Below are 18,027 nucleotides of genomic sequence, written 5' to 3'. Positions count from 1 at the left end.
CTATTAGGAAGAGCTGAATCCAAATTGAATGGGTTTATAAGGACTGGGTGCATATTGAGGATACCCCAAGCTTATAATAAAACTTCATTGCAGCAAGTTAGCAAAAATGAATTCCTGTCTTTCAGCATGGTAGTAGAAGGTAACTATTCCTGAGGTACAGGTGTGCAGGAGCAGGACTCACCTCGTGATGTAGAATTTTGAGATTTTAACTGGCACTGAGATCCCAGGTTTGCTGAGAGCTGCTGGGCCAGTGCCTCATAGCAAAGGTTAACCATGTCCTGCTTGTAGCATAGCTGGCATGGGATGCAATGAATGTCTGCTACAGCACCTGCAGGACAGAGGCTTTTTAATCTGTGCTCTGCATCCCTCTTTTTGTTTAAGCATCCTAAGTGTTGGATACAGCAGTAATCCAGGATGGCTAATGTAGAAAATTCAGAAGCTAACGTGCTGATCTTTGGTGGAAACCGCCCCAGCAATGGTCTCCATTCACTTTATAGGCTCAGGGGACTTTGATTTTTATCATCCGAAGTGAACCTCATGGTTCTGCTGAAGAATCCTCATCTGAGGTAGAGGTGAATATGGGCAATGGTTGGTTAGTACAGACTCATTGTCTGAGAAGGGTGGAGGCTGCAGCTCAGCCTCTTGCCGTGATGATGAGCAGAGATCTTTGACAAGATGAAGTGATTGCTGCTCTTGCTCCCGGTGAACCTCACCACACTGCTGTGAGCTAGGAGCTAGTGGCATTTGTGAAATTCAACTTGCTAATAGCTTCTTGCATGGGATGCTGCGCAAGAGGCTGCACATGCCCAGCAACGCCACACTTGCATGTTCAAACCAGCATTTCCAAACAGCTTGTACTGTTCAGAGGGGTTGCTACATTTCTCTTTTTGTCCCATGTGCTTCTCCTGGATAAGGGTTTGAACTACTGACCTGTATGAGATCCTTGCTCCTCTCATATGTAGGGTCTTTGGCCAGGAGAATTTTATTATGTCCTACATAGGGACGCAGTCTCTCGGGGCCATCTGGCAGAGCAGCCTATAGAGGCACATTTCTATTCTGGAGCTGGCTGTTAACCTGCAAGATGAGCAGCCCCATCACCAGTCGTGCCTGCATTTGTGACGACGGTGGTGGTTTCTGTAACACCAGTGCCCAGAGGTGCCAGTACTACTGACAGCAGTGCCTGAATCCCATGCTCCAGCCTGCCCCAGGGCTAGCAGCCTGGCCTGGCCCAGCCCAAAGTGGGTGTGAAAATGCCCAGGGGCACAGCTGTAACGGCTTGGAAACCGAGGTAGAGGGGTGAGGTGAGAGCAGAGGTTGGTGCTGGGGTCAGGTAGCCGTGCGCCCTCCAAGGGACCATCACTGATACCATTGCTTGCACAGCCTTTGCTAAGGCTGGAATTTGGCCAGGATTAAGCTTGAATCGGGTAAGAGCTGTCTGGCTGGTGAATTTCCTTTTATGTCTATTGCCGAAGATTAGCATCAACATGCTTGTTGAACTTCATTGGCTTTTCACTTTTTTTGGTCATTTTTTTCTGCCACTATGGGCAACAAATTGCAAGCTGGTGAATTCTCTTTCAAGTTGTCATTAAGCTTTTCAGGTCTTGAAATACTTGGTTTCAAACGCTCACATGCATAACTATTTAGAAAAGGACTTTTTCCTTCCGAAGTAGAAAATGTGGTAACAAGATTAGGATCATGTAACTGAAAAACCACGACTCGTGTCAGCTAAGGCTGGGTCTGAATTGAAATCTCTGTTGTGCCCTGTGAATATATTCAAAACCTGTGTTTCTGAGTGTATAATGGCTGAAAAATTGCACTCCAAGTGCAGTTTTATTCCAGAAATGCTTGTGTGAAACCTGTCTTAATTGCACCCCTGGTTTTGCTCCTTCTTGGCGGTGTTCCTGCCCCAGCTGGTGCTGAAGAGCTGGAGGACAGAACTGTCCCCATGCAAAGAGAGCAGGGCTGTCACCTGATTCTGTCTTCTCCTGGACAGGATCTCTGGAGCATTGAGATGTTGCACAGATGTGGTGAAGGGCTTCGTTCACACTATGGCAGCGCAGTATTTACAGTCCAGCAGTAAAAGCATTGGCTTGTAGTGTTTGCATTGGCTTCTAGGGCTGAGAGAAGCTGTTATATTCCCATTTCAAAACTGAGTGTTCACTCTCTTCAGCTGCTTTCTCTCTTTAGCTGCAGACCACAGGAAACAAAGCTGGTGTTTTTATAAAGCTTTTTCCCCCTCCTCCTCTTTAGAGTAGATCTGTATTTTTAGCATACTTACAAGCAAAAAGGACCCCAAATTGTTGGATGCAGCATTTAAATTTGTACTTTTATGTATGTAAATATTGAATCTAGCCCCTGTGAACAAGGCTGAGCTCTCCCTGGAAGCTGGGAGATGACTGTGTGCAGCCTCCTGTGCAGACTCTCCCCCGAAGGCAAGGAGATGGGACTGGAGTGAGGGTTCACAGCACAGCCTCCACTGCCTGGATTTCAGGATCATGCTGTTCCAGAGTTAAGGATAAAATTCCCCTTTCCACCTTTATTCCCAAACCAGAATTTCCTGATCTCTCTTTGTCCAAAAGAGCCCTTTCAGCTTGGAGACTTCAGCACAGGAAGGTCTGGGGAGGTTGGTTTTCTGCTGTCCCTGCTTTGCATGGGACGATGTTGGGCTCTGCAGCCAGGGACGGCAGAATGAGCTGCAGGGGGGTCTCAGCGCCACCAAACAGCCTCTGGTTTAATTTTAAAAACGCTTTCTCTGCATTTATATGTATTTACATGCTTTAAAGCATTGAACAAAATGAAATTATCTATGATAAATGCGATAATCACACCAGAGTGGCACACACCAATGATGCAGGGAAGTGATGTGCCATTTCCAGCTTCAGCACCAGGAGGCACCAGGGCATCGCGTTCATCCCTCCCAACCGTGGGCAACGTTGTTGGGAGACGGTGGCAATTAACACATCCGGAACTGTGAGTTTTCCCCTTTTTTTAGATTTTTGCTGAGCCAATACATTGGAAGAATTGCCCCTCTGTGGGTTTGCTCGCGGCAGGGATAAAGCCCAGGCGTTTCAGCACAACCATGAGCTGGCTGAGGAGCAGCATCTTTTAAGGGCCAGACTCTCACTGGGGCTGGGCGGCGCCCATGGTACAGGTCAGGCCAGTGACAGCCCCGGCAGCCGGGAAAACACACACTTAGTCAGGGTTCAGGTCCTGCCTGTCCTCCCTCCCCTGTGCCGGGCTGTGCTGCTGATTCGTTTCCTGGTCACTCTCAAACTTCATCTGGTTCTTGAACAGCTGGAGGTAAAAGGGAGATTTATTTTTTTTCTCTTGAGAACTAGCACCAGATTCTTACACTTGTTTGAATGTGTGTGGATTCTGATGAACAATGGCTTTTGGAGTTGTTCTTTTCTAAAATGTCTTGCTTTTTATTACAGGCATAGCATCAGCCAGAGAAACCTGAGAATGCAAAAAGTGAATGGACTCCACATTCTATGCAGTTTTGCAGCATATAGAGTAATTTTTTCAATACAAAAGAGCTTCCAACTCACTCTGCAAGTTTAAGGTTCTAGAAACAATTAAATACGTGGAGAGATACCACTTAAACAGACCCAACCTGGAGAAATTAAGTTTTTTCAGGGGGCTGTCCCGCTCTGGACTTTGATAATTCAGTGGCACCTTTCCCATTCTATAGCACCATCTTTTGAGGAGGCTCCCAGGAAAATATAGTCAGTTAATTACAGCCCACCAGTTCCTGTGATGAAAAGCAACAGAAGACCTACTTCCAGTAAGAAGATTCATCAAGAGGAAAGTGACCTGACTGCTCTGTCCTGGATTTCTCCAGAAGTGCTGTGGGAGCTCATGACAGAAATTCTTCTGGTGCTTTGCATTCCTGCAGGGCTCCTGGGTTTGTGTCTCTGGGCTTACATGAGCTGGATGTAGTCTGCAAGAAGTGTTGGTGGCAGTTCTGGCTGGCAGATGGGACATCTGGGTTGTATCAAAAAACTTCAAATTGAACTCCTAGACAAATGGTGAATTCTTCCTTTTCCTCCTTTTCTCTCGTTTTCCTAGGGAGGAAAGAGACTCAAGGTGTATGTAGCACTGACTTCGTGGGAGCCAGCTGTTTCATCCCTCTGTGCATCCAGTTCTCTTTTGATTTCAGTGAAATTTGACCAGAACAGAGAAGGAGGTTCAGCCATGTCCTTGGGAGCAGGGAAGATGTCCCATGTGCTCCTCTTCCCTGTGGCAGGTACTACAGAGATTCCCTCTGTCTCCCAGTCTGCTGTGTTCTCCAGGGCTGATGAACCCTAGCACAGCAGGAAAATCCTGGGCTGTGCCCACTGCTCAGTGCAACACAGGAGAGACTGAGTGAGAACCACTGATGGAACATTTCTTCTCTCATTTGAAGGACTTCAGTGGAATCTGCACAGACTTCTTTGGCAATCTGTCCATCTCGAAGGCTCCCAGCCCTGCTGCAGCTCCTGCCTGGTGGCAAAGCAAACTCAGCTGGTCTGGTATGGCCTCATTACACTGGATGAGGCTTTGTATGAAACTGTCAACATCAAACAAGGATGGATTGTAAACATAAAAAGGGCTGGTATGCAAAGATAGGATAACTAGCCATGTAGCATCTGGTGGATTTCAGATTGGTGCTGGATTAAAGGTAGTTTTTATTTTAATCTAGTCACTTAACTGCTCTTCACACATCTTTGTCTCTCCTCTCTGAGAGTACACAAAGGACTCTATGGGCCAACCATAGAGTCACACCAACAGTTCTATGGCTGTTAGCAAATTGGCTATATGTAGTAAAACTGTGCTCAATTTATTACAAGTTTGAAAGGTTCCAGGTGTGGCATTTAAACTGAAAATTGCTTTATGTATTTTAAGTACTTATTGCTATAGTGACACGTTTGGAAATAAATCAGCATAATCTACACTGGTTTTAATTATTAAGGTGTTTTATAGTATAAGATTATTACACTGAATTAGTTTTACACCTACCTTTTAGGTGAATAAGACAGCACAAGCAGAATCTCTGTGAGCTGATTAGTAGCCAGATGTTAAACCTTGTTTAAGACACGACCATTTCATGGAGCAGAGACTGTCCTCATGTGGTGTGTCTCCTCTGCACTGCAATACAACAGTGGTGCTTGAACTCCAGAGCAAGCAGGGGAATTCGCTACTGAGAGGAGATCTAAGACTGATGACTTTTAAGGTGGCTCCCTGCAAGATTCTTTCTTTCTGAGACCGGAGGGAGAGAATCACTGATGGATCAGAAGAAACATGTAAATACTGTCTAAGCACAATAGATTGATCCTGGGAATTAGAGCAGGCAGCTCTGCTCCTGTGCTTCTTGCCACAGCTGTCCAACCCTTTAATTACAATGGACTTCTGTAGCTACTGCTGCTGTACTGAGCACCTGCCATGAAAAGCCAGCCCAGCAGAGGCCACGCTTGAACCTCCCGTGTTAAACCTCCTAGGAGGCAGGTTTAACACGGAGCTTGCAGCAAATCCCAAAGGACGCATGGTGTGTCTCTGTATCACCACAGAGGCAAGCTAAACATTCTGCAAGAAACAGGAGTGCTTTGTTGCCAGTCTGCTCCAGCAGAGGAACAGCCTTGACAGAAACCCCTTTGGGGTCACCTCGGTTGTGATGGCACTGGTTCTGCCACAGATCTGCCCACAGGGAAGTGATGCAGATGGATGTTTGAGGAGCTGCCCTGTCACTGAGTGAGAGAGAAAGAAAATACACAAGCTGCTTTTGGTTTGTGCTTGGTATAACCTAGGTGAGATCAGCCAGGAAAGTGTTTTTCCTTGGACAACCTGGTGGAGAAAGCTGCGCGTCAGGAGTGCTTTGATGGCAGCTTGGTTCCTCCTGACCACCTGCTCACTCCTGTTTGTTTGGCCAATTTGTGCCAGCAGTATGAACCCTAACTCCTAAAGCTCCTAAGCCAACTGGGCTTTCCCCTGATCCTTTCCATCCCTGAAACCTGTGCATCTGTAAGTGAAGGAGTTAACCATTCTAGGCATTTCTGTTTGTTTTATCCAGGAAATTGAAACATGTGCTAAGAGGTATTGATTTTTCTCAGAATCAATGCCCGATTTATTGTTTTGCCTGGAAACTTGTTCAATTTGCTGGCTCCCAGCCACAGCTGCTGCTGTTTTGTATGGGATTCAGTGGGATGTTCCTAACCTGAGCGGAATAGATCATTCACAGGGACCTTCTGCTTCAGCTGCCCTGTTTATACATACACAGGATTTCCCATGCTCACTGTTTCCTTCAGTATATGAATATCTAACAAAAACACAGACCCAACTCTACGCTCTTCACTTGGAAAGCACAAGTGGTGGTGCTGGTGTGGACAGTGGCGACATCTCACCAGGGGTCCTGGGGATCTCCTTTCTGTGATCCCCCAGACATTTCCAGGCTTAACATCCAAACAAGATCATTCAAGAAGGACTTCCAAAGAGCTTCCATCAAATAACCAAAAGGAAGAAGTTTTCCTACCCATTAGCCCAAGGGGTTGGTGGTTTTGCAAACAGTTATATTTGTGGAGGGGAAAACCCCCATCCTATAAGAAACTAATAGAGGAAACCACCCAACTGGTTGCACTATGACTATTTTAATAAAAGAGAGTGGCAGCACCTGGAAAGCTGGAGCTGTGAGCTCATTTCTATTTCCTGGGTGGATCTGATGGAAAATGATGGCTTTGCAGAAGTCAGGATGGGCTCCTGAAGCCAGGCCATGCTGGGCAGGGCAGTCCCACGTTTTGGCCAAGGATGGCCCTGGGACACATGCAGCTGTCAGAGAGACAGGGCACCTCTCACCTTAAGCACAGTTCTCCCCCTAAGAGGTGCCTTAGCTCTGCTCCACCTCTGTGGTGTCTCCTGACCCACTGCAGAGGCTGGGCTCTCACAGCACCTCCATGAAGCATCAGTCCACAGGGAAATCAGTCTGGGCCTCCCTTCAAATAAAGACAATATGCTCAGACTATGAAAAATGTGAGTTTGAAGCTGTGGATACTCTATTCAGAGCTGTCTTTGAGCAGAAGGATGGCAGCAGATGTCTGACCAAGGCAGAAGGGGACACACCGGCACAGCACTGAGCTCCAGGGGGCTCCTGGGGGCACTTACAAATGCTTTGAAGTATTTAGAAGACAATGATGAATTAACACGGTCTCTTTGCCACACACACGTCAGATTAATCTAATTTTCTTTAATACAGTGCCTGGCATGGTGGATAAAGGAGCAGCAGCAGCAGATGGAACATGTCTTCAGTAAATAGTTTGATACTGCCCCACACTCTGTTCTCATACACAAAACACTGTCAGTGCAGACTGACGTTAATTGATATGAGGTAGGTGCAAAACTTGCTTGGCAAGAACAGAAGTGTTTGAAAAGCCCTCTTGGGCTTAGTTTTGTTTGATATTTTCATTCATGGTTTGAATGATGAGATATAAGGTAGCTAGTAAAGGTTGCAAATGCTGCCTCCAGGCATCCTCATGGACAGGACTAAAATCCAAAATGAGTATGAGAAACTGGAGGATGGATTCAAAAATCAATAGACTAAAATGGAAAATGAGTCTAGTACAAATTGCTTCTTTAAGGGACGAGAAGTGAGTTGCACATGTGAGAACAGGAGCATAAAGGCAGAGTAGAACCTGTGAGGCTGAGGCCCAAATGCATCCTAGACTGCTCCTGGCGCTGTGGGTGTGGTGTTGGTGTGGACAGTAGTGACATCTTCCCAGGGCTGCTGGGAATCTCCTTTCTGTGATCCCCCAGACCTTGGCAGGAGCATCCTCTGTGGCTGAGCAGGCTGTGTGCCTAAGCACAACATAAGGATTCAGACAAACTAACTCATTATCCTCGGAAATGCTACTGCAGGCTATTGGCAGATGTACTGGAATTATCAGTTAGGATTTTTAAGACTTTTAGACAGATCCCAGAGTATATTTGAATATATTTGAGTATACTGTTGTTGAAGGGGCTGGGGTACATGACTGCTTATGTTACTGCAGCCTTACCATGCCATGCTGCTGCCAATGGTGCATCTCTTCTGGAATTTTTTTCTTATAATTTGCTTAGGCCAAATGTCATTGTAAAGATTAGGATGGGAAAAGTGAATGGAGATTTTTTTAAATTTTTTTTTCTTTTTTTTTTGGTGGGTGTTGGCAGGCCTACTGCTTGCATTTTGTGGTCTGCTCTGGTCTCTTCTCTCTCTGCCACCCCAAAAAGTCTATATTTAACCTGGTAATGGGCTGAAGAAGAGCAAGAAGGAAGGTAAAAGGTACAGCAGTGTTTCTGCACATGGAACAATTGCAGAGATCCAAGCTGCTCAGCTGGAAAGAGATTACCCAAGTGCTCTAGGACAAAGCCTGTCTCTTTGACCTGGAGAAGATGAGAGATGATTCTCACTGCCTCTCCTGCTGCAAGCAGCAAAGGTGTCCGTGGTAGGGGATGGGAATGAAGCTGAAGGAAGGCATTTTTCTTACTGCTTGTGACTGAATCAGGCAGCCCACTGTGTAGTAGAAGTTTAAATGGGTCTGAAACACAACAGGAGAGATGTATGAGGGAAAAACATGGTTTGCTGGAGACAAGCACAACTCCTGCCTCTGCCTTGAGCTGCAGAGAGCTGGGGGCTGTGGACCCTGCTGTGGCTGCCTTGCCATGTAATGTGTGGCTGATAATCCTCTTTTTCTAAACATCTGCTGTAGGTCACTGCTGGAGACAGGATCATAGGCTGGTCTCTGCCTCAACTAACCTGCTTATGTGAAAGCCTGAGGCTTATTTCTGCTTCTCCACAGAAAAGTGAACTAGTACTTCAGAAAAAACTCTGTGTTCCCCCAAATAATGCACTTGTACAATAGAATTCAAAACAGTTTCCCCTTGGGCTAATTACTTGTTTAGTGGCAAGTTTTGGTGGAGCTGTTTCCAAAATGAAGATCCTGAAGATTTGATTTTGCCCCTAAATCAGTAGCGAGGCTCTCTCCACCTGGCTTCACCCTGGCCGGTTGATACTGAGAAATACTTTTATTTCCAGAAAGCTGACAGACATGTGCAGGTCACTGCTGGGCCTTGTGAGATCTATGAATGAGGACTTGCACAACAGCCTGAAAAGGACTGAGTGAGCAGGACCACAGCTCAGCCTCAGCTGGCTTGGGAGAGCCAAGGACGGAGCACAGACCATCGGAGAAGGTCCTTGTTGCTCACTGCAGGCTGTTGTGGGCTGGGCTGGCTGCCACTCCCCTGGCTGCTCTCACACGTCCTTTTCTAAATCTGGTGCTTTCCTGGTGACCTGCTTTGCTCTGGGTTAGCAGAAGGCATTTCTCTTCCACAGGCCATGTTCCATGTCTGAAAAATGCCGCAGGTTTGGACTGAAATGTGATGCAGTTCTGGCACCCTGTGCCAGCACAGGGTCCTGGGCTGGCAGCGGGGTGTGTGCATTGCCTGGCTGGTGCTTTACAGCCTCTGCTGCCTCAGTGAGAGAGATGGGTATCCGTATGTTCCCGCTCCTGCTACTTTCTAAACCCCAGGAAATGCCATTTGGACCCTCAGCATCCGCACTTAAAAATAAACAACCAGAGGAAGAATACAAGTCCAAAAAAAATTTCTTAATTTATTGTAAATTCTCCTTTCATCTGTGCTGCAATTCCAGTGTTCTGCACATTAATAAATATACATTTGTTAAAAAAACCAAACAAACTTCCAGTGTCTAATCTGCCATAAAGCTTTTAAAAAGTCATAAAAATAGGTTTAATTTTTTTGTCATTAATACAACTGACCCTCATTTACTGCAACAATTCTGATCAAAATAAAAACTACCTACATCTCACTGGGACAAAATATACATACACAGATGTAAGAACAACTAGCATGGGTTATACACAATGCCTGAGCACACAGCCAAGTGCCAGACCCTTAAAACATTCAAAATTTTTTTCTGTCAGAAAATGTCACACAGTATGTTGCATAATCTTTAAAGGAACAGCATCCTTCCTCCCTCTCCCCTTCTAAAGGCTTCCTTGATACTTTTGAAAATGCATAGGAATATAATGAAACCAAGATTACAGTATACTGTTTTTCATCTTTTCCTCAACTCTTGCATTTTATTTAGCCTGATTTTCTATTTCTTCCCTTTCACACACACATTTGCACAAACAATAGCCAGTATTTCCCCAAAAGGGCTGCTGTGGTGAGCACGGAGCTCCTGAAAGCCTTACTGGCAGAGAGCAGGCACAGCCACACCACTGTCATCCTTGGAGTCACATATTCCCACCACGAGGAGCCACTGGCTGAGCTCTGCCTAACACTGTTGGATGCAAACTTTTTCACATCTTACTCTTCCTTTTTTTTGTAAACATTGCAGGAAGGTGAAGACAGCAGACAGGTCACGCTTAACTTTCTGATACTTGTGAAACCAGCACATTTTGTGGGAAACGTGAAACCTTAAGCCTTCCATGTGCTTTTTGAAACACCAGGAAGGCCAGGGTTTTGTCAAAGAGCTGGACAGTGAAATCTGGACATCTTTAAAGTCTTCTATTTCTGCTTTGATTAGATGTGCTGAATCCAGTGAGAAGAGAGAAAAAAAAAATACTGCACCTGAGGCAGAACTTGCCCATGGAAGGAGGGCCCTCTCCCTGGGACATGCAGAGTGCTGGTTTGTTGCAGAGCCTGACCAAGGTAAAAACCTACCACACAACCACACCACTTAATTTTCTTGTTCTTGGTAAGGAAAATACTGATTTGACTTCTTCCAGACAAGGACTGAGTTGAAACCTTACACAAAGATATGCGTCCTGAAGTTCAGTTCCTGAACACGTCAATGAACTTGTGAGAAGAGATCAAACTACCAAAAAAATGCAGAAAACAAATTTTTGTGGGTTTTAGAAGGTTATGAGAAAAAGATACTGTGCCCTTAAAGTGTTCCAAAATCTGTTAACAAAACTTATAAATTATAGTCATGGATTTTGATGTAATTTACTGTATTACTTTGAAAACTGCATCGTGTCTGAAGGTGGCTTCCAGGCAAACCTCAGTTACTTATCAAACGCCAAATTCAAGTAAAATTGTGCAATGTTCATATAAAAAATATCAAAACATCTTTTTAATTGATTTCCTATTATCAAATTAAGAAGATCAGTATAAATGTAAAATATACAAAGGAACTTTTTCTTTAGCAACACCATACAAAATATATAAAAGTATCTACACTTTTTATATATATATAAAGGATTTTTTTTTCTTAAGACGACGTGTCCGTAGGGGGGTGGACAGAGATGGTGGCATAGAAACCAAAGGACACTTGTTGGGATATTCCTCCTGGAGCCCAGCAGCCTCAAGGGTTCACACTACAGCCATCAAAACTCCACAAGAGACACGTCCTAGTGCTTGTCTTCAGGCTGATGGATTGCCTTATTGTAGGTCCTCTAGGATAACAATGTGTTTTTCCTTGGTTCTCCCCTGCAAAAAGCAACCCCTGCAGCACTGTCTGCACCATGCACAGATATCCATCCAACACAAGGTATCCCTGCGGCCGTTTCCGTGTTTTCGGCACGGGTTCCTGCGGGAGGAGCGTACCACACAGCGCCCTTATTGCAAGTGCAGCCGGGCACTGTGGCTGTGCCAGGAGCAGTCAGGAGTCTGCCAGAACATGAAACCACGTGGGAATCGATGCCCACCTCATCCTCCTCACCGTGTGGCCTCTCTGATGAAGTCCGAGGCGGGCAGGCGGCGACGCCGTGGCGAGGAGTCAGAACCGTGCAGAGGGGATCACAATTTCCTGATGGTTCAAATTGAAGTTTCATTACTGCCTCTGTTAGTGAGAAGAAGTGATCATGCAGGCTTAGGGTTAAACAGGTACAGGCAAACTGCTCCACCCAAACCCACCTAAACCTGTGAAGTTACCATGCCTTGCCAAACCAATGCTTGCAGGGGGGATGCTGTCTTGGAGGGGAAGACCACCTGAGAGAAACAGTTCCAGGTAGTACACAAGAGAAATGCTTTAGAGGAAATTCTACAGAGAGTCTGTATTTGGCTAATGCTTCACTGAGGATGCAAGGTTCACATACAGATCTTACAAGCTGTTAGAAGCCTGGTGTATTGGACAGATTCGTGCAGTCTGCTGCCAACAGCAGAGCTTTCCATTATGCCAAAGGTGCATAGATAACACAGTTGCTTAGTGCAAGCTGGCCAGTTATTCCCCAGTAATGACTGTGTTACCTGGTAGCAGCAGGTAGTTATGGCTTACTCAAAACATCCGTGTTTCCTGCCTAACCAGGATCTATTTCATCAGCCAACTCCCAGCAATCCAAAGATGTGCTTTTATAGTGAGCTGGGAATGGTCTGTGCACCCAGACAACAGGCATATTTAAAACCTGGTGAGATAGTGCTAGAGTTAAAGCTGGGTGAGAATTTTTCTCTCGGTTTGGTGAAAGAATAAGACTATTATTCATGTTAATAAAGAATGAGACTATATGAATAAAATGTTTGCATAGACTTTACATATGGCTGTTGTCTTAATTTGAAATGCAAGAATTATCAATGGTGAGTAATGAGGTTTCTGAGAATTCCCTTTGGCTGAGAGCTTGCTCAGCCTTTTGTTTATATTTGATTTAGTTTACAATGATAAATTCACACACTGATTGCCAATTTAGGATTGGTAGCTTGGTTTTTCTCTCCAGCCTTGGGATCTCCTGCCTCAGCCATGGTTTCCCTCTGCCCTCTGAGACATGGACACTCACACCATGCTCCCCACAGCCTTGTCTCTTTCCCCAGCCAAGCCCCGGCAGGGTGGCAGGGCAGAGTGAGGCTGCTCCTGTCCAAGTGTGCCAGTACCACATCAGCCTGCCAGTTCAGAGCATGCCAGGGTGGCCCAGTAGCAGGTCTCTGTCCTGGCACCTTGCCTGTGATACCTGTTTTGGCCTTCTCATGACTGAAACACCATGGCCTGGGGACATGGTATGGGCAAACCATCAAGACAGTTACTGGTGAAGGACTCTGGGCAATCACCAGAGGAAATTTTTGCTCATGTGTGAGTCTGGGATTGGAAGGTGAAGGGAGAGACCATAGGAGGTCAGCCAGGGCATCCCAATGTGACACTTACTCTGAGTCTGAGGTGTCAGCATGTCCTGTTCCCACGTGGAGGTTCATGGCCATGCCATTGAGCTGGTCTCGAGACTGCTCCCTCCGAACATTTTTTACTGTTACCCCCAAGTCTGAAGGAGAGCGGACCCCCTCATTTGTCCCTAGGGAAGTAGTCCTGGATGAGATTGTGCTCTGATTGTAATCCGACAGCTTTTCCCGCAAACGATTCTTCATATTCTTATCCACCAGTGGGGGAGGGTAGGTAACTTTATTTTTTAAGATGCCTGTTAAGGAAAAGAGGGAATAATAAAATTTTTTAAGTGTATCAGTCATTTCATTTATCAAGCTGAGCGCATGCAAGATGTTACGTTCTCTATTTCTTACTAAGACTTCTAGTTTGGCACTTTATTTCATAACCAAAAGATCAGACTGCAGCAACTACCCACTAGCTTCCCATGGTGTATCTGGCTACACAGATTAGAGCCATTTGGAAAGTGTTCTTCCCTGACAGAGCTACCTTTTAAACTAATTAATGCTCATTAACCCTCCGGTCTCCCAATCCAACTGTGAGGCTGTGTTACCTTTCCTCTGCTCCGGCTGCTGGTTATTCTGGTGGGCCAGAGGTCTGTTCTCCTTCTGCTGCCCTTCGTTCTCCTTGTCCTGTGGTGCTTCATTGCTGTGGTTCACCTGGTTTTCCCTGTGAAGCTCTACGTTGACCTTGGTCTCTACTTTGAGTTTTTGTTTCCTGCTGGGGTCCTCGCCATCGCTGGCTGATACGCATTCTGTGGGCCAATAGGGTTTCACATGATTGGGAAGGGTATCAACTGCAATGCAAAAAAACACTAGCTCGAAAACCACTTTTGGTATGTTCTCTCAACCACTGCCTGGCATCTGTGGCTGGAGAGGAGCTGTGTGTCAAACCAGAGCAATCCTTCAGTTGGTCCTTGATGGACTGCACTGCCCTCAGGGTGCATTAAATCCCCAAAAAAATCACCTGGTAGGATGACAGGATGTCCAAACCCTTCCCAGAGCAAGGATGCCAGCTCCATTAAGGAGAACTGTGAGGCAAACCTGCCTTCTCAGCTCTCCAGGGTCAGAGATCCTTCCTTGGGGAAGTTGGTTTCTGAAGGCTGAGGGTACCCAAGACACCCTGTGCTGTATCTGTGAAGAGCCTCTGCACACAGCCTGGATGTTTGTCATTCAAAGTTGTATTTCATTAGGACGGTATCAACAATGCTTAGAAATGCCTGCACCCTGTCACACAGAAATTATATTAATGGTCAATGATTTCCAACTCTTTAGGTCCAGGACCTCCCCAACACCACTGGATACACATGCCTTTATTGTATGAGGAGAGGCAGACATTTCCTCCCCCTGCCTGCAAAACAAGTGGCTTCTTTCTCCTCTTCTTCATGAGATATTGCTGGCTTGGTAATGCCATGTCCAAATGCTTTGGGGACCTGCCTGCAAAGCTCACTCTGCTTTAGGGTGTTCAGCATTCAGTACTCAGTCACCCCTGGGAACAAGCCTTTGGAAGAAGAAAGGTCTCTAAGCTGGAAACAAGGATCTCTACCAAAGCAAGGTGCAGAGGTAGAGATGCTGCCTCAGCTGCATGGTAGTGTGGCAAATGCATCCCATCTAATCCAAAGCTACTTTAGTGCACCACTGCCCTCCCCTAGCACTGGGAGTACCTTTGGGTGTGCTGTGGAGTGGGCCATGTTCATTGTTTTTGGAAGTAGATGTGTTCCACTTCTTCTCCATCTCGAGTCCATCTTCCTCGCTGTCCGATGAATGGGAGGAGGCGTAAGAACTGCTGTGTTCATCGAGGGACAGCTCGCTGTCAGAGTCTGAATCATGCTCTGCAAAGGTGGACAGGGGAAACACAGTGATGGAAGTGTAAATAGGAGCTGAACAGATCTATCTGACAAATGCACAAGGAGGAAGGAAAGGCAGGCATCTGGTTCAGGCCGTGCCAGGAATGAGCTCTTACATCTGTAAGTGTACCTAGGATAAATGCAGAGGGACTGCAGCACAACCATTGGGAAGCACAACCACTCGGCTCAGCTAGTGGGCAGGATGTGCAGGACAGAGTGGGAGCACATTTTTCCCTATTTAACATGCAGAACAGTAACTCTATTGGATCTCAATGAACACAACACACAGGCAAAATAAGATACCTAGAAATACCAGGAATCTGAAATGCACTTAACTTAAAAACTGCTACAAGGCAACAAAATTGAATGTCAAGACCAAAATGAAAGGAAATCAGACAAGAGGCACTTCTCATTTTTTTTGTACAAACCACAGACAAGTAAAGGAGAATATTGCCTCAAGGTCTCAAACATTAAAATTTCTCCAACTAAAAATCAAAAGCAACAGTACATAATTTGTGAGAAAGAAAGGGGACTCCATAAACTGTCAACAGCTGTGACAGCATCAGATAAAAATTAAACCATCACAAGCAGCAGATATATGATATTTCCATTCCAGGATTTCCTTGTAAGGCAGCCATTACACAGCTTGTTATGCCAACAGCATAATCAGAATGAGAACATCTAACTATTGTAATTATTCTTCCTGTTACAGAAGACTTCGGAGAAAGTGCTGAGAAGGAGAAGGTGCACAAATGGGTCAAAGCATTTAGAAATTATTCTTACCATTGGATTTGGACGGATTCCTATGAAAAATGGAGGAATCTGCTTCAGTCTGACCAGCCCTTGCTTGACTTGAGGATCCACTGAGTTTATGAGCAGCCTCGTCCCTTTGAGAAGAAAAACAGAGGACAACTTTCTTGGTCACTTTACTGTTCTTAACAACAAGGCAGACATACAGACAGCTTCAGGGGATGCCAGCCAGCCTGTGCTTGACTGTCCAGTGGTCACTTCACAGTGAGACAAAGGTTATCCTGATCTAGTTATCTACCTTGTGCCACATGAATCACACTCTGAAAAACCCTAAAGCTAATGAGCTAAACTGTGCTCCTTGAGACACACCTGAATTGCAACAGGCAAGCAGCATAGCCCATATAGGTAACCTCACTCTTAGGTTAACCTCTGCACTGCCAGAACCCTGCCCCAAAGACACATGCAACAGAAAATGCACCAAAGAAAATGACAGTCACATGAAACAGAACTGTTAAGATATAAATCAAGTAGCATTTGAACCAGATTTCTGGTTTCCACAAGAGCAATAAAAAAGGGAAAGGCAAGCACTTGAAAGCCATGCACCTGCCACCGGATTACCTGAGAATATAAGCAAGGTAGCTATTGTGGCTCTTGGCTGACCTGACGGTGCTTTCTAGGGAGACAGTGGATTCCCCCATAGTTGTGCGATACATGTTTGGCTCTTCTATATATGTGTTGTTACAGTTCAGAGATCGCTGAAAGGGAAAAAAAAAGACATAAAGCATTAGTGAATGATCCTTCCAGAAGCTCATGTTACCCACAAATGTACGAAGTTTCAAAGAACCAAATGGGTTTTGACACCAGGGAAAATAATTATTTTCTCTCAAAGGTTTAAATTAAAATAATAATCAAAACTTTTGAGAGAGGCCATCAGTAATCTTTGTAGAAGTCACTGAAAGCAATCATTCAGTTCACTTATTACAGGCAAGCCACGTATAAGTTTATTTTAGGTAACTTCTACCAGCAAAAAGGATGGTTTTTCTCCCAATGCTTTTTTCTTACAGTTAATAATGTAGCTCTTGTTGCAGTGGAATCATCTGGAAGAGGTTTCTTTCCAGTTAAAGTGTTCTTCAAGTGCTTTCTGACTTCTTTGTTAAATACGCAGTGGAAGAAGAAAATGAACAGCCCCTGAACAATTTTAGAGAGAGGAAAATGTAAATGATTCGCTACTACCACATTGCAAATATGGATATTGGAGAACACCCATTCTGAAACAACCCCTGAATTCTAATTTGTAGTCCATGATGGTGTATTTCAAAAGCAATAACTATTTTCTTTCTTTGACTGAAATGGCATTGACTGATCTCCTAGCACTTCTTCATAATTTGATTCCAAGTTCAAATGTGCATTAAAGGCCTGGGAAAATATACACAAAGATGTGTTTCTCCAGAATTTACAGAGCACAGCTTGATTTGGGAAGAAATCCAAAGGGAACCTGAATGTCCCACTAGAAAACATCACAGGAATTTTAGAATTTGGGATTTTAGAGCTTTTACACAGATGATGAGAAAAAATCAATAGCAGCACATGAAAAATATCACAGCCTTTAGTGAAAGCCTCTGGAAATGGGCAACTTCTGTGAAAGGAGCCCTTAATACTGTGTCTAAGAGAATTTTAGAAAGCCTTGTGAGATGTGAAGATGGACTGGGGGCAGAGAGGTCCCAACTTTTGTCGTCTAAGTTCCTTGGTTAAGCAATACCTCTGATGGGAAAATCAGTGAAGTCCCCAGGGCTGGGCAATTGTTGGCTGCCAGGAACACACATTAACAGCTTTTGCTGGGGGCAGGGCACACACACGTGTCTGCCTTCAGATGTATTTGCTCTGAGGGAATTAATGCAGCTGCCAAATAGTTACCAACTTTGGTTGGACATACAGTATAGAAAAGCCAATACTCATGAAGTTGCAGCTGTACCAACATCATAAGAAGCCTGAATTTCATTATTTCAGCCAAAGCAATTGACTTAGAGTAACTTTAAACTTCAAGCTCACTTTCTAAACATTCGAGCAAATGTGATTTTAGCTGGCACTAGCACGTTGGGATTACTCATTAATAAAATTCACATAAATGTCTCTTTAAAAATACAAGTTCAAAGAAGGCAGTGATGTGAAATGCCACATACCACTGTACCTCTCTGGGCAAGTTTGGAGAATTCCAGCTGCTGATCTTTGTCCCTCTCATCAGGTTTATGTTTAATTTAATTTAATTTTAGATTTGTGGAAGCCTGGTTTTACAGCCAGAGTAGGTGCATTTATTTCAGAGCAC

The 18,027-nt window shown here is 44.9% G+C and overlaps 1 protein-coding gene across 5 annotated transcripts in view; it reads right to left on the bottom strand.

The window, feature by feature from the left end:
• Nucleotides 1–9,587: 9,587 nt before the first annotated feature.
• The window catches only part of CELSR1 (cadherin EGF LAG seven-pass G-type receptor 1), a 168,427-nt gene continuing 159,987 nt past the window's right edge, over nt 9,588–18,027 (bottom strand). For 2 of the 5 annotated variants that reach the window (XM_032105934.1, XM_032105935.1), the window contains exons 29-35: nt 16,767–16,892; nt 16,323–16,459; nt 15,738–15,841; nt 14,772–14,939; nt 13,662–13,904; nt 13,100–13,364; nt 9,588–11,809 (exon numbers count right to left, since the gene is read on the bottom strand). In XM_032105934.1, coding sequence (XP_031961825.1) covers nt 11,785–11,809; nt 13,100–13,364; nt 13,662–13,904; nt 14,772–14,939; nt 15,738–15,841; nt 16,323–16,459; nt 16,767–16,892 — 1,068 coding nt within the window. In that variant the 3' untranslated portion in view covers nt 9,588–11,784. The remainder of the gene's footprint in view (nt 11,810–13,099; nt 13,365–13,661; nt 13,905–14,771; nt 14,940–15,737; nt 15,842–16,322; nt 16,460–16,766; nt 16,893–18,027) is intronic. The other 3 variants (XM_032105930.1, XM_032105933.1, XM_032105932.1) reach the window with 2 other exon arrangements.

The sequence above is a fragment of the Corvus moneduloides genome, chromosome 4 (assembly GCF_009650955.1).
Source record: "Corvus moneduloides isolate bCorMon1 chromosome 4, bCorMon1.pri, whole genome shotgun sequence".
Lineage (NCBI taxonomy): Eukaryota > Metazoa > Chordata > Aves > Passeriformes > Corvidae > Corvus > Corvus moneduloides.
Note: the sequence above shows the minus strand (reverse complement) of the source record. Positions and strands in the feature narration are given on the sequence as shown.